General features: G+C 41.4%; 1 protein-coding gene across 1 annotated transcript in view; it reads left to right on the top strand.

Moving 5' to 3' along the window:
* Nucleotides 1-14,318, top strand: part of dock4b (dedicator of cytokinesis 4b) — a 151,962-nt gene that overhangs the window by 57,799 nt on the left and 79,845 nt on the right. Inside the window, exons 6-11 of the mRNA XM_088346703.1 lie at nt 1,337-1,421; nt 4,268-4,419; nt 8,797-8,878; nt 8,968-9,028; nt 10,299-10,431; nt 10,503-10,591. Of these exons, the coding sequence (XP_088202829.1) occupies nt 1,337-1,421; nt 4,268-4,419; nt 8,797-8,878; nt 8,968-9,028; nt 10,299-10,431; nt 10,503-10,591 (602 nt within the window). The remainder of the gene's footprint in view (nt 1-1,336; nt 1,422-4,267; nt 4,420-8,796; nt 8,879-8,967; nt 9,029-10,298; nt 10,432-10,502; nt 10,592-14,318) is intronic.

Here is a 14,318-nt window from a genome sequence, read left to right as displayed (position 1 = left end):
TCCATTAAATCTCGTACATTACAAAAAGCCGATCCGCTCTTAGGTTTGTGGAATCTCAAAGAACAGCAACATAATTTTCTAAAGTGACAATGATGTAAAGAGTGCATAATAGTCAAAAACGACCATCAGTGTTTAAGAATTAAAAATAAACAGCAAAATGGCAGACCATTATGTCCACTTCCTTCAAGTGAGGCTCATGTGTGTAAAATAAATGCACAATTTTTGACCTACGAGTATTTAACTAATGCACATTTGTAAGAAAGTTTATGTATTTAGCCCATCCCAGCCATCTCCGGGCAGTGGGCAGGGGACACCCTGAACTGGTTGCCAGCCAATCGCAGGGCATACGGGGTCAGACAACTCGCTCGCTCATTCACACCTAGAGACAATTTGGACCGGCCAATTCACCTGAACTGCATGTTTTTGGGAGGAAACCGGAGTGCCCGGAGGAAACCCACGCAAGCACGGGGAGAACATACAAACTTCGCACAGGGAGCCTGGTGGATTTGAACCCACGCAGGAGGTTCCCATGACATGAACTGTGCCGCACATGCGCTAACCACTGCGCCGCCGTGCTGCCCCTTCCAAATCCCTTGATTTAGGATAAGAAAATACAAAAAATATTGTCAAAATAAAGACATTTTCTGCTAATGAATTTGGAACTATTTTCGCACTGCAGGTCATGATATTGATTAATTTAATATAATTTAGGGCCAGCACAAGTGTGGCACAGTTCTGAGGTCATGGGATCAAACTTTCCTGTGTGTAGTTTGCATGTTTCCTCCCACAATCCAAAAACATGCATTTCATAATAATTGGCTGGTCGAAATTGTCCCCGGGTGTGAATGAGCGAGTGAGTTGTCCGTCTGTGTGCCCTGCGACTGGTAACCGGTTCAGGGTGTCCCCTGGCCACTGCCCGAAGATAACAGGGATGGACTCCAGCACCCCGCGACCCTACTGAGGATAAACGGTGTAGACGATGGCTGAATGGATAATATAATTAATTTTTTTGGATGCCAATATAAACTATAAGTGAAATTATGAAAGAAAGATTCTAAAGGTAATTGAAAAAAAACGCTGCTTATATAAAACCAACACACGCCATTTCCTTTCTCTTCCTTTTATTGTTTGTTTTGTTTTTTTTTACCCGACATATCTCAAAAAGTATTTTGGGAAATTAACTTACAAATTGACTGTAAAAAGGAACCAAATAAATAACCAAGTAGGAAAATATTCAATTAAATGATTTAATGATGAGAAATATGTAGTCTTTGAGTTACTTACCAGAAACAGCTGAGGGCTCAATGATTTTTCAAGTCCTTTCCTTTTCCCGCAGACAACTGGGTTTGGACCTGGTGCCGAGACAAGAGTTCAGCATGGTGGACCCAGATGAAATTAGTGTGACGGAGCTCTACGCACTGGTGAGTGAATGACAGCAATATTTTCAAATTGTTTCTATAAATCTGGAAAAAAAGAGTATTTGTTATCAGTGCTTGACCATTACTACTGTAATCTCTCGTTTATTGTGGTTAATAGGGACCATAATTTCTCGCTACACAGCAAGGTACCCTTCCCTTTTTACAACATGGGTTTTGCCCTTGCTGGCGGCAATAGTCAACCAGGGATAATGGATCAAGGCAGCGCAGGTTCTGTTCATTTTAGGCAGAAGTATTGGAAAATAAGCAGCAACGCATCACACATGTTTGCTTTTGTGCCTCCCTCTTAGAACTTGTCAGATAGGGATAATGGATCACGGTCAAAATAATCCTGTCAATTCTAAGCAGGCAACAATGGCTCACTTCAGCCTCCTGGACCGAAAAATGAATGCACTCTGCCTCTCTTCTGAGCATTAGCTGACCGGGAATAAGGAATCGTGGCCACTACCTTGCATTTCATTTCAAGCGGGCCTCTCAACAAAAGTGCCTTCTGTCACCGCTCGCAATAATACAGAAGTGGGAATAATGGCTAGCGGCCATCCGGTTTCATTTTAACAACAAAAGAGTTGACAGGGGTGACAATAGTGCACTTTGCCAGTCCCCGCTTGCAGCAATTTGTGACCAGAGATAATGGATCACGGCCGAATGCGTGTAGTTGACTTTACGGTGCACAGAACAGCAAAAGAAAAGCAGCAAGGGCATCAAAAAAGTAAGGATAATGAATTGCAGAATCTTTTTTTTTATTTTGCGATGCACTGAGGCTGTGATATACGAAGCACAAAGTAGCAAGGGACTACAGTACTGTTCTGATATTTATAAATCATTCATCTTTAAATGTCCATATTTATTTATTGAGGGCCGTTAAAGACAAAGCTTTATAGGTTTAGAAATGAATATTGCGCTTACCTCTGCTTTCTTACCTTTACATCTTCTGGGAGCTTTGTTACCATGACGACCACCTCTGAGATACAGTATAGGGGAAAATTGCATTTCACACTCACACATAAACATAACACCAGCATAATAAATTTCCACAGAGAGAAGGGTAATTGGAGCTTTCAATATATCTGTTATTCTTTGTTTTTGTTTTTGATTCATACACACAAACAAAACCAATCTGAAATATATCGAGTTATCGTTACTTGAAACTGCTAAAGGTACGGGCCGTGCTTGTGGTCATACAATCAAAGTTTTTTTTTCTCTTGAATTCCATTGACTGCTGTACATAAAATGTATGATTTTTAAATGACTAGGAAAAAAGGTTTAAGTATTACTCTTATTTTCATGTAATTTCTACGCAAAACGTAGCTACTCTATACTCCTTTTTGTAGGTTTTTGATCTGAATGTACTGTAATCCCTTGCATATTTTGTGGCCTCAGTGCATCGCAGGTTGAAAAATATTTCATGTCCCATTATCGAGAATCACATATTGCTGCGAGCCGGGACTCGTAGCGTGCACATGTGTTCGAACTGGCATCGCTTCTTATGCCATTACTGTATTTCTGCCTAAAATAAATGACACTTGTGCCGCCTCAATCTATTATCTCTTATCTCGAGTGGGGGACTGCCTGAAGCGTGCCGTTTTTGCCCGCCTAAAATGAAATGCACTGTTGTGGCCGCGATCCAATATCCCCAGGGGACTATTTCTCAGAGCAGGGACTAGCAGAGCACATTTTTTACGGTTTGGGCGGCTCAAGTGTGTGATTGTGGCTCGTCTTAAATGAACTGCACAGTAATGGAAGATCCGTTATCCCTAATCTACAATTACTGAGACCAGGGAGCCAAGAGCCTCTGGGAAGAGGTACTGCAGTGTGCGGTGCAGGACCACCAGGCTCCGCAATAGTCTAGTCCCCCTGGCCATTAGACTGTTAAATGGTCAATCTAACATATAGTTAACTTAAATCTAAACGACTGCTAATCTGACTTTTTGCACTACTGGCAGTTTTTTTTATAGCTTGCCACTCCTTGCACATTGCTCTCTGCACTATTGTAATTACAGCGTTATTGTTACAGTGTTAATGTTACTGTGTACCTGACTTGTTAACCTGACTGCCCATTTTGCACATCTGGTTAGCTACTCTTCTTGCACTATCGGCACTATGGTAAAACACTATACGTAGCCAAAATACAATACAACATTATTTATATCTGTACATTCAAGGAAACTGTGGGGGTCAGATGCATCGACATTTCGTTTTGTATACACGTGTACTAGAATGACAATAAAGTAGATCTGAATCTGAATCTGAATCTGAAGAGAGACAATTTGTTTTATGCGTGCTGGCTCATTTGTTCTGTGATTTCCACCTAAAATGAACCGCAAGCGTTCAACTGTGATCCATTTTCCCCAGGCGACTATTTTTCAGAGCAGGGCCTGGAAAAACGCTTTTTTTTGTTCAGTTCATGCCACTGAAGCGAGCCATTGCGGCCCCGGCTAAAATGAACAACATTGTTATAGCCGCAATCCATTATTCCCAGTCCAGGATGACCAGCTGTTGGTACTGATAGCTTACAATAAATACCGGTATGTAAAATGTAGTCCTAGTTATTAGCGCATGGCGAGTTGATCAGAATTTGTTTCAATTAAGTTCATGTTATATGCACGCAAGGGTACATATATTTCAAAAGAATGCCGTTTTTGAAATACATTTCTCAAATGTGATTGGATTGTCCCTGCAATCAGATTATCTGGATTTGATCTGTTCTCATCCTGTATTTGAGGATTTACAGCTTAAAGATTTTGCTTTGTTGCCCTCAACAACCCCCCTCCCCCTTTTTTGTGTATATTTTAATGTTTTACCTCCAAGATCTCTTTCCTTCATTTGGACAGATGGAGCATCGGCATCGCAAGAAGGAGTCGCCAACGCCCGCCAGCACCCACCACTTGTTTGTCCATGTCAAAAGTCTGATGAGTGCCAACCTGGGGGAAGAGCTCGAGGTCTTCTTCCACATTTACGACGGGCGGGAAAACCGACCCCTGAGGTCTGGGCCGTTGCATCTGAATTTTTCATGACATTCCTCTAAACAGGGTTTATACATGTTCTTGAAATCTTTGAAAATGCTTGAATTGTCGTATTTTCAAGGATTCAAGTCCGGTTGAAAATGACGCAGACACTGCTCCCTGGTGGCTTCACATTGCCATTGCATTTACCCCCCCCCCCCCCACCCCGCCCCGTGATTAACTGCAGCTGGCATTAGTTTATACAGCATTGTCCTATGAAGCACCATCGCCCCCTACACCTCGCCCCCAAGATGATAGGTGCATGCTAGACCTAAACAGGGCACTATGAAATGGGTATTAGTGCATGGATTACGTATCATTTGGGGTTTTTTACTATGGGCCATGCATAAAATTAAAGTAGTGCTTCCCAGTGATAAACTGGAATGCGGAGAACTTCCTGTAACAGAAAATGTGAGCTACATATTACCGTCATATTGTTCACATCCACAAATATATTCGCATTTTACTCAAGATCTAAAATCATGTCTTGATAGATGCACAGGCAAGATTTAAAATTGCGTATGTAAATTGCACATATATTTGTGGCCCTGCATAATACACGATTCACACCACATTTCTTCTTTTCATGATACCACATAAATTAGAAAATTGGCTCTAAGTCCTTGAAAGGTGCTTACATTTGGCCATAAAAAAGGGGCACAAACCCTGTCTAAAGTGATTTCTATTTTTATACACACTTCGAACATATATGTTCAACTTTTGCCATTTAAGTGTCAATGTTATCCCGCACTCTACTTTGCGCACAAAACACAACCCGGCGTCTAAAGAATACTGGGGGCGGCATTGGTAAGGCACTCGTCTTGGAATCAAGAGGTCACAGGTTGGATTCCCGGCTCCTCCGAGTTATATGTTGAAGTGTCCTTGGGCAAGACACTGAATCCCTAATGCCTCCGATTACAGGTAGTTGCCTTGCATGGCGGACACTGCTATCAGTTAGTTAGTGTGTAAAAGGGAAAAGTGTGAAGCACATTATAAAGCGTTTTGGGAGGTCTTCATTGACTTGAAAAGCGCTATATACAGTAAATGCAGACCATTTACCCTTTACATTTAATATTAAAAAAACAACAACAACAAATAAGTGTTTAAAACCGCTTGTGGTGAACTTTTACCAAAACTGAAATCTAATATGAGGGTTTTTTTTCCCTCCTACTTTTTCTCCTGCTTTAAGATAATGCAGCTGTTGAGTCAAGATATGCTGTTGTGGTTTAATTTGGAAAACCAGTAGGTATGTTTTAGTGGAGGGAAGCAGTAAAAGGGTAATGTTGGAGAGCAAGTTGTAATAATTGAGTGTAATAACCAGACTGGTAATAATTAAATGTTAGTTTTGATGAATTGCACAGCCCTACCTAAAAATGTATATAAGCTTATTTAAAGATTTTTTTTTTTTGCAAACAATTCACTTTTATCTCCATAGACTTCTCTAATACCTTCTAAGTGGTGAGAAACACATTTATATTATTTTTTTTCTACATCTGGGTCTTACAGGGTTAAAAATAAATATATATTTCTTTACCCCCAAAAAACAGTTAAACTGTTTTGAAATCAGAAACATTACACGTGAAACTTGTAAATTTACCACCAATTGATATTTTTTGGGCTGGACTTCAGAAAGACAATTTACATGTCATCAACAGAAATAGAATCCAGTTTAAGTGTGCCCCACTACTGAGGACGTAATTTTGGCATGGATGGGGGATGTGTCTGCACCAATATCACGCAATCATTATTTTTTCGCTGACAATATAACAATATAACTTACAAACAAATGTGCTACTGTATGTCCTCAATATCGTGCAATAGCATATTTTTCACACTGTAAGGTGCACTAGATTATAAGGTGCATTGAATTAAATCAACAGTGGGAGTTACCGTATTGCAAAATATTGTATGCAACAGGACTCGAACTTATGTCGCAGCAGTAAAAGCACAGTATATATATATATATATATATATATATATATATACAGGCACCTCATAGTTAGTAAAATACAGGCACCTTATAGTTAGTAAAATACAGTAATTGTTTTGTCCCTGCCGATATTATGTGACCCCTTAAACATGTGCTATGCCCACAACATTGTGTTTCCTTGTAAGTTTACGATTTTGTCTCTGATAGCAAGGATGGTTATCAGAGAGGTAAATATGGCCCTGATGGCACGTCAACAATTACACACATTGACACCGGTATTCTGACGGTGTTCCATAGACCAGCTGGGGGGTCCAGGCCTTCGTCTCAGTGCTCTTTCAGCCATAAGTAAGCGATTGTTAACAGAAAACAAGGAGCTAGCTAGCACACCACCATCATTCTCCGCCCTCTCCAAATGCAATTATCGATATCAGGGGGAGGGAACGTGTTAATACGACCGCTGATCGGGACGGATAGGGCTCCGCTGGGGGTGAGGTCGAATAGACAGCACGTGAGCACGACTTGCCGTTAATTGCTATTCTCAACAATAAAACTCTAATTAGCGTGCCGGCTGATTTGCCGGAATCTGTCTCGGGATAGTCGGTTAAATGGGGAGCAGCTAATGAGGGGAAAACGCATCTTGGTCTCATTCCCAAGAGGGGATAAAAGACTACTAAAGGAATACATGCGTGTGAAAACTGACATCATGCTTGAATTTGTCGAAAGCTTTTTTTTATTTATGAATAGACGTTTGTGTGGAAAATGTATGGATGTTGGAATGGTTTGATATAGAAATATTTGCTTCCTTATGTTATACCCGCATTTTGAATAGTTATTGATTCTGATACCAAATTCTTATACTATTATTACATAAGATTGACCGATACTGTAATCTCTCGCTACTTTGCACTTTGCACTGTGCGCCTCGTTGCACCGCATTTTGTCCACCAAAAAGAGAAGTACATTCATGCGACCACGATCTATTATGCCCTGATTGGATATTGCCATGAGCGGGGCTCTAATATTAACTGCACTCAGATGGTCAAGATCCATGATACCCATTCCTATATTGCTGCAAGCGTAGATCAGCGTAAGGCACTTTTGTCGTGTGGCATGCCGCTTTGGCTCCTCTAAAATGAAATGCTCGGTTGTGTATGTGATTCAGTATTCCCATTAGACCATTGCTGAGAGAGAGCAAATTTGTGGCAGCTCCATTTTATGTTCCCCCCACCCTAAATTGAACTGCACCTCTGTGGCAGCGATCCATTATCCTCGGTCAACTCATATCAAAGCGGCTTCTGGTCCCCATTAACCGCGGTAAACAAAGCCTCATAGGATACATTATATTATTTTACTATAAAAGCTATTTAAGTTCTTCAAAATGGAAACATTATTTACACTTAAAGTATGAAAAAAGACTGCCAATGGGTTAGGTTTTCTTGTTTTTCCTTGCCATGTATATGTCTGATAAATATATCCATCTAATAGTTATCCTTTATCCCTATTTAATTCAGCAATTTTTAAGATTGTCCCTAAAATGATACCTTTATATGCAGAAGAATTCACCTTTCAAATTCAACTGAAAACAATCCACATTTTTGTAAATTGTGGTGTACCATATCAATCAATAGTGTGTTCACTCCTCGGTCATATTTAGAACGGAACGCCCCTCGACAAAAGTGCCTCTTGCTGGTTGGCACTTGCAGCAATAGTTACCGGGGGTAATGTGTCGCGGCTGCAAGCCTGCTGTTTATTTTAGGCGGAGAGGACTAAAAAAAAAAAGAGCCCTTCAAGCATAAAAAAATTTGCTCTTCAACCCGGGCTCTCAGTCATTCTCAACAGGGGATAACATTGCATTTCATTTTAGGCAGGCCAGAACAGCATGCCTCCTGATAAAAGTGCCTTCTGCTGCTCCCTGCCAGCAATGACATAGGATTGTAGATAATGGATTACACCCACATGAGTGCAGTTCAATTTTATGTGAAGACAACAGCAGAAAGGTACTCTAAAGGCCCCCACTTGCAGCAATATGCAATTAGGGATCACGGAATAACAATCGACTCGCGATTAACTGAGGCAGCACACCACGAAGCGCGAAGTAGTGAGGGATTGCAGTACATAAATATTCTAAAGTCTCCAAATTGAAACTTCGAGTCAGCGAGTTGGCTGGTGAACAGGCGCCGCGGCGTATTACAAGGTTTTTTCTCTGCTTATCGCTCCAACTGTGAAAGTCACCTAACTGGATTAGCCCCTCCGATTCCGGCCTCGCCACGGCCCAGCAGGACACTTCAGCCGTTTTTTTTCTATGCAAATGTGAGTTGTCCTTTCTGCTTCTGTCCGTTACGCGTTTAATGTCCTTCTCACTTACTCAACTTTTACAGTAGCACTCGCTGATCTCGTTTTCTTGTTTTTTATGGGTTTCCCGCTGCAGCGAACGCTTCTTCGTCCGGCTGAATAAAAGCGGCTTGCCAAAGTCACCAGAGAAGACCGAGAGACAGTGCACGCTGTTTGTGGTGAGCGCCGATTCCGTCGTTTTTATAAATCCATACCCGAGCGTGCCAACTTGTTTTCTCTTCTTTTTTTTCGTTTTCATTCCGTCCAGGATCTGGGAAGCAGCGATCTGCGGAAAGACGTTTATATCGTCGTGCACGTCATCAGAATAGGTTCGGAGCAAAACTTCTTTTTAAGAAAGATAATTCAACTCATTAGTGCAATGACAATATTTATTCCCACCATTGGTTTTTACTATCTTAACAGTATCAAAAAACAAAAACAAAAAAAAATAAAATTGTCTTCAGGAAATTAATTAGAATTGTCACTATTTGTAATATTATGGATTGCAATGATTATTTTTGACAATTCAACCTGTAATGCAATAATATTTACTTCCACCACTCCCACTACTCTACCAGTATCAGAATTACTTGTAGTATCAGTACTGGTACCAGTTTTATAAAAACAAAAATTCTACCTTGGTCATATCCCTCAAGATGGGTGACCGACAGCAAGACAAACACATACAATAACAAAGAAAATAAAAGGGAAAAAATAGCAAAAAAACACAAACTAAAAGTTGAATACTTTGTGGGAACGAAAATAGAATAAAAATAAGAGGAATTCTATTTCTTTCGGCTGCTGTTTTTCATGTATTCACAATAAAAGTAATAATAATAAAGATTAGCTGAGTGGTAAGCGTATCCGGGACACAGATCTGAGGTCATGGGTTCAAATTCAGTTACCAGCCTTCCTATGCGGAGTTTGCATGTTCTCCTCGTGCTTGTGTGGGTTTCCTCCAGGCACTCTGGTTTCCTCCCACATTCCAAAAACATGCAAGTCAGGATAATTGGCTCCTGCATTCCCGCGACCCTACTGAGGATAAGAGGTGCCGATAATGGATGGATGGATGAATTCTTTTTTATACTTATTTAATATTCACAATTTAAAAGAAAGACTACTACAATGTTATGTATGATTGCAAAATCTGTAATAATAATTTTTTATCGTTAAAGTTAATTGTGATTCAATAAATGGACGTATGGATCTAAAAATGTTATAAAAGAAAGTTAAATACTTTGTGAGAACTGAAATAGAATAAAAACTACACAATTTAAATATTAATGTATTGATTTTTTATTTATTTATGATACAAATTTTTAAACGCGTGCAAAGAAGTTTATCACTAGATTATTAGTGATGGGCCTTATAAAAACAAAAAAAGCTATGGTATTGTTTTAAGATGATCTAAAATTCTTTGATTCAACCCCTTTGAGGCAAAATTAGATAATTGGTGCCTCTGTTTGGGCTAAGCAGGCTACTTGTCTGTTCCATTTAGTCTTGCAAGTGCAGCGCTAGTTTGTGAGTGTCACTTGCATCAGAACAGACGTTAGCGTAGCAATGCTTAGAAAACGTTTCTGCACGGTGGTTCCTGCTTAGGACGGATGGGCGCTGGAGAGAAGAAGAACCAGTGTTGTGTCCAGTACCGCCGACCCTTCGGCTGTGCCGTTGTTAGCATCGCTGACCTGCTCACAGCTGACTCCAAAGATGACCACTTGCTCAAAGTTTACGCGTAAGTAAAGAGATGATCTCACACTTAATTATTCATATTGGTTATTTTTACCATCGCCATATTGTTCTTAGGTGCAACACAGAAAGTGAGTGGTACCAAATCCACGAGAACATCATCAAGAAGGCAAATTCTAGGTACAACCTGTCTGGATCCAACACAGGTAAGTTAGGCTCCGCTACAATTGTTCAAAGCTTTTGGTATTGATATTCGTCTTTTTCGTAAATATTTTTTTTCTCATCTTTTAAAAAAAAAATTATATTATGTTGGAGATATAAGGACAAGTGTCCGCTGTTAGCAGGGATGCAACATGTTGTTGGTAGTTTGAAGTGCGTAAAAAAAGGCAAAACTCAAAATAACCCAAAGTAAAACTTACCTTACCGTTCTGTCCACCAAAAAGTGAACTACACTCTTGTGGCTGTGATCCATTATCCCCAATTCTATCTTGCTGTCATCAGGGACGAGAAGATTGGATTTTTGTTGGGCTTTGTGGCTCTTTTTTACCGTTATTTCTGCCTAGAATTAATTGCACTCATGTGGCTGCAATCCAATATCCCCAATCCCACATTGGTGCAAGCGGGGGCCTGCACATGGTACTTTTGTCTAGAGGAGAGCCAGAACAGTTCTGAAATAAAATTCAGTTATGCCGCTATCCATTATCCCCAGTGGACTATTGCTGCGAACATGGGCCAGCAGAGTGTATTTTCACAAGAGGCCTTGGAGTTTGAGGGTTCTGTGCAGTAACTTAGTTGCTCCGAGGATTGCACTTTTTTGGACCGAGGCTTAAGATGTTGTTCATGATAGACCACTCTTCCAGTTTGGGGGTCACTCTTCTAAGTGCCCTTGCGGGGACCACGCTGGCCACAACCTTTTCACATACGTTTCCAGCTGCTCTTTTAAGCCCTGGTACTTCTCCAGTTTCTTGTGTTCCTTCTTTCTGATACTGGTGTCAGCTGGGATTGCCACATCTATTATCACAACCTTCTTCTGTCCATCATCACTATGTTTGGTTGGTTAGCCAGGAGCTGTTTGAAGCTGAAGTCACTCAGAATTTTGGCTGTGTTGTTCTCAGCAACCTTCTGTGGTACAACCCATACTGGTTGTAGATGTTCCTGTATACTATCCCAGCTACTTGGTTGTGCCTCTCCATACATGTCTATCCAGCTAGCATCTTACACCCTGCCATGATGTGCTAGACTGTTTCAGGGGCATCTTTCCCTTTAGGGTCTGATCTATTCTGGTAAATCCTGGCCTCTACGGCTCTTGTCCTTATGTATCCTTATGGCTTGTTCTTGTGCTGCCACGATCAGAGCCTCTTTGCTGTCTGTCAGTTCTGCATTTTCCAGTCCCTAGCAAAATGTCTCGACATCAGCCATCTCCTCTATCTGACATGCCATGTTGTGGATAATGTGCATACACATGTCATTGGTGCGATTGAAAAGCATCCCATGTTCATTTCCTTTGGAAGCCTGGAAAGACTTGCAAAATGCATTTAACTATTGATAGCAAAACATCAGCATCAGAAGTTTACCATGGCAACTCTTCTGCCAGTGATATCTACTACAATTGCTTGTAACACTTAAGGGGCCGGTCACACAGCCGTTTGCGGCTGAATCACGGCTAAAATTTTGCGTTTTTTTTTTTGCCTGTGGTTGCCCGCGATGGAAAATGCGCAAAATTGGCCAACCCGCTTTTCATCGGTGGTATGCCCGCAAAACAGACGCCTGGGACTGTTCCGCTTCCTCATCGCGTCATTTCCGCGTCATTTTCTCGCGTGGACCACGGGTATAAAAGCTCTCGAGCCGGTGTTGTGCCCAAATCTGACTCCTACGCAACCCCCCCCCCCTCCCTAGCGTGAACGCGCATTCTGCTGCGATCGCTTTTGTTGGAAGCGTGCATTGACGTTGGTGACTTTTTCATCCGCGTTAACAAACGCATTTTGTAGAATATGATCGCACTTTATTGTTTAAATAAACGCGTTATATAGACTAGGATCTCCCAATTGTTATAATTAGCTCGCTTTATTGTTTTAATAAGCATTTTATATAGAATATGATCACTTTTGTTGGAAGCGCAGCAGAATGCGCGTTCACGCGAGGGGGGGAGGCTTTTATATACGGTATGCATTACCGTTCGATTACGTTCACAACAAAAACAAAGACGGAATGGTTTAAGTTGTATTACATTCCCAACAAATGCAAGACGAAGTGGTTTTGGTTATATGTTCGCCATTACATTCCCTAAAAGTGATATAAAAGTGAGATAAAACGAGGTAAAAGTGGTTGTAGTAGCGAGGGGATGCAAATCTCGGCAGGGATGCATTTCTCGGCATAACACCGGGCTGTAGAAATCATAACCGCTCAAGACACAGTCCCGTGAAGATCAAGATTTCAAGCTATGGCACCGAAGAAGCCAATATGTTATTATTGTAATAGTTTTTCATTTTTATTTTATTATCTTGTTATGAAATGAAAAGAAATGTCAAGAAATAAAAATGGATTAAGACGAGGTCACTACGGTGACGAATCCATGTTCACCCCTTGACGTCTCGAGCACAACTGACGTGTGCTCTGCAAATCGCGCTGTATATACGCGGAGAAAGGCGTTTGACCGTCACACGCGTAAGACGCTAATTTCACGTAATAACACCGCGATACAGGCGCAGAACATGCTATTACCATGCTCCACCCACGATGACCCGCTGAAATTTCCCGTCCTACCCATGTGTAACCACGCCCTGGCCGTGGCCAGAGCACGTCGTTCTGCGTCATTTCCGCGTCATTACCTCGTGTGCCGCCCGCGGTTAACACGTGGTCTAAAGTTTTGAGCAGCTCAAAACTTTTTCGCGCGGCCAACCGCGTGTGAATTTCCGACCGCGAGTAAAGCACTGCTGTATCTCATCTATATGGCGGTCTCAGAGCGTCCAACAGCGCCCAACAGCGTCTGCTTCACGGCCAGAAATTTCTGGCCGTGGTTCAGCCTCGATACGCCTGTGAAAGGCTGTGTACCCGCGCTCTAAAGAATTGAGCAGCGCAAAACTTTTTCGCGCTGCCACCCGCGCGCGAATTTCCGACCGCGTGTTAAGCACTGCTGTATCTCGTCTGTATGGCGATCTCAAAGCGTCCAATAGCGTCCGCCTCACAGGCAGAAATTTCTGGCCGTGATTCAGCCGCAAACGGCTGTGTGACCGGGCCCTAAAATACAAAACTGGCTTGTCTTTTAAAGGGACTGTGTGTATTATTAGTGCCTCTCAGTGGTAAAAAACCATCCATTCATGAAAAAAAAATAATATTGATACAAAATACATTAACAGTGATATAAAAATGCATTTTTCAAAATACTCATACGACAAGAAATTTCACATGAACCTTGAGGGAGCTGATATGATTGTCTAACATCTTTCTGCTAAAGTTGCCCGAAAAAAACAAAAACCTTCTGAAAGACGTGGCAAAAAAAGAGACAAAAGATGCGGTTTGGTCACTTTGGCTAGGTTCACACTGCAGGGAAACCAGATCTTTTTTTTTGCATGATCGCGACCTGTATCCGAGCTTTTCAAGTCCGTCCAAACGACACATCTGCTTTTTTCACACCAGACCCTGACCACTTTCATATGTGGTCCGAGATACGATACATGTCCTATCTTTTGGACTTCTGTCTAAACAGTCAAGCAGCATTTATGCGACCTGCACTTCATCGATAGGCGACAGGCATCACTATTCTGCCTTCAACCAGGCGGGAGGAAGTGGAGAAATGAACAACCACGTCCGAATGAAAACACAGAGTATCATTATATCTCACAATTATGGAAGATGAACGCTTGTTTATTTTGTAACTCATGGAACAGCCAACATCGCATCGCGAATTTATAACATGTCACTCGGGTTCATTCT

This window comes from Urocampus carinirostris, chromosome 11 (assembly GCF_059441175.1).
Source record: "Urocampus carinirostris isolate Australia breed hairy pipefish chromosome 11, RoL_Ucar_1.0, whole genome shotgun sequence".
Lineage (NCBI taxonomy): Eukaryota > Metazoa > Chordata > Actinopteri > Syngnathiformes > Syngnathidae > Urocampus > Urocampus carinirostris.
Note: the sequence above shows the minus strand (reverse complement) of the source record. Positions and strands in the feature narration are given on the sequence as shown.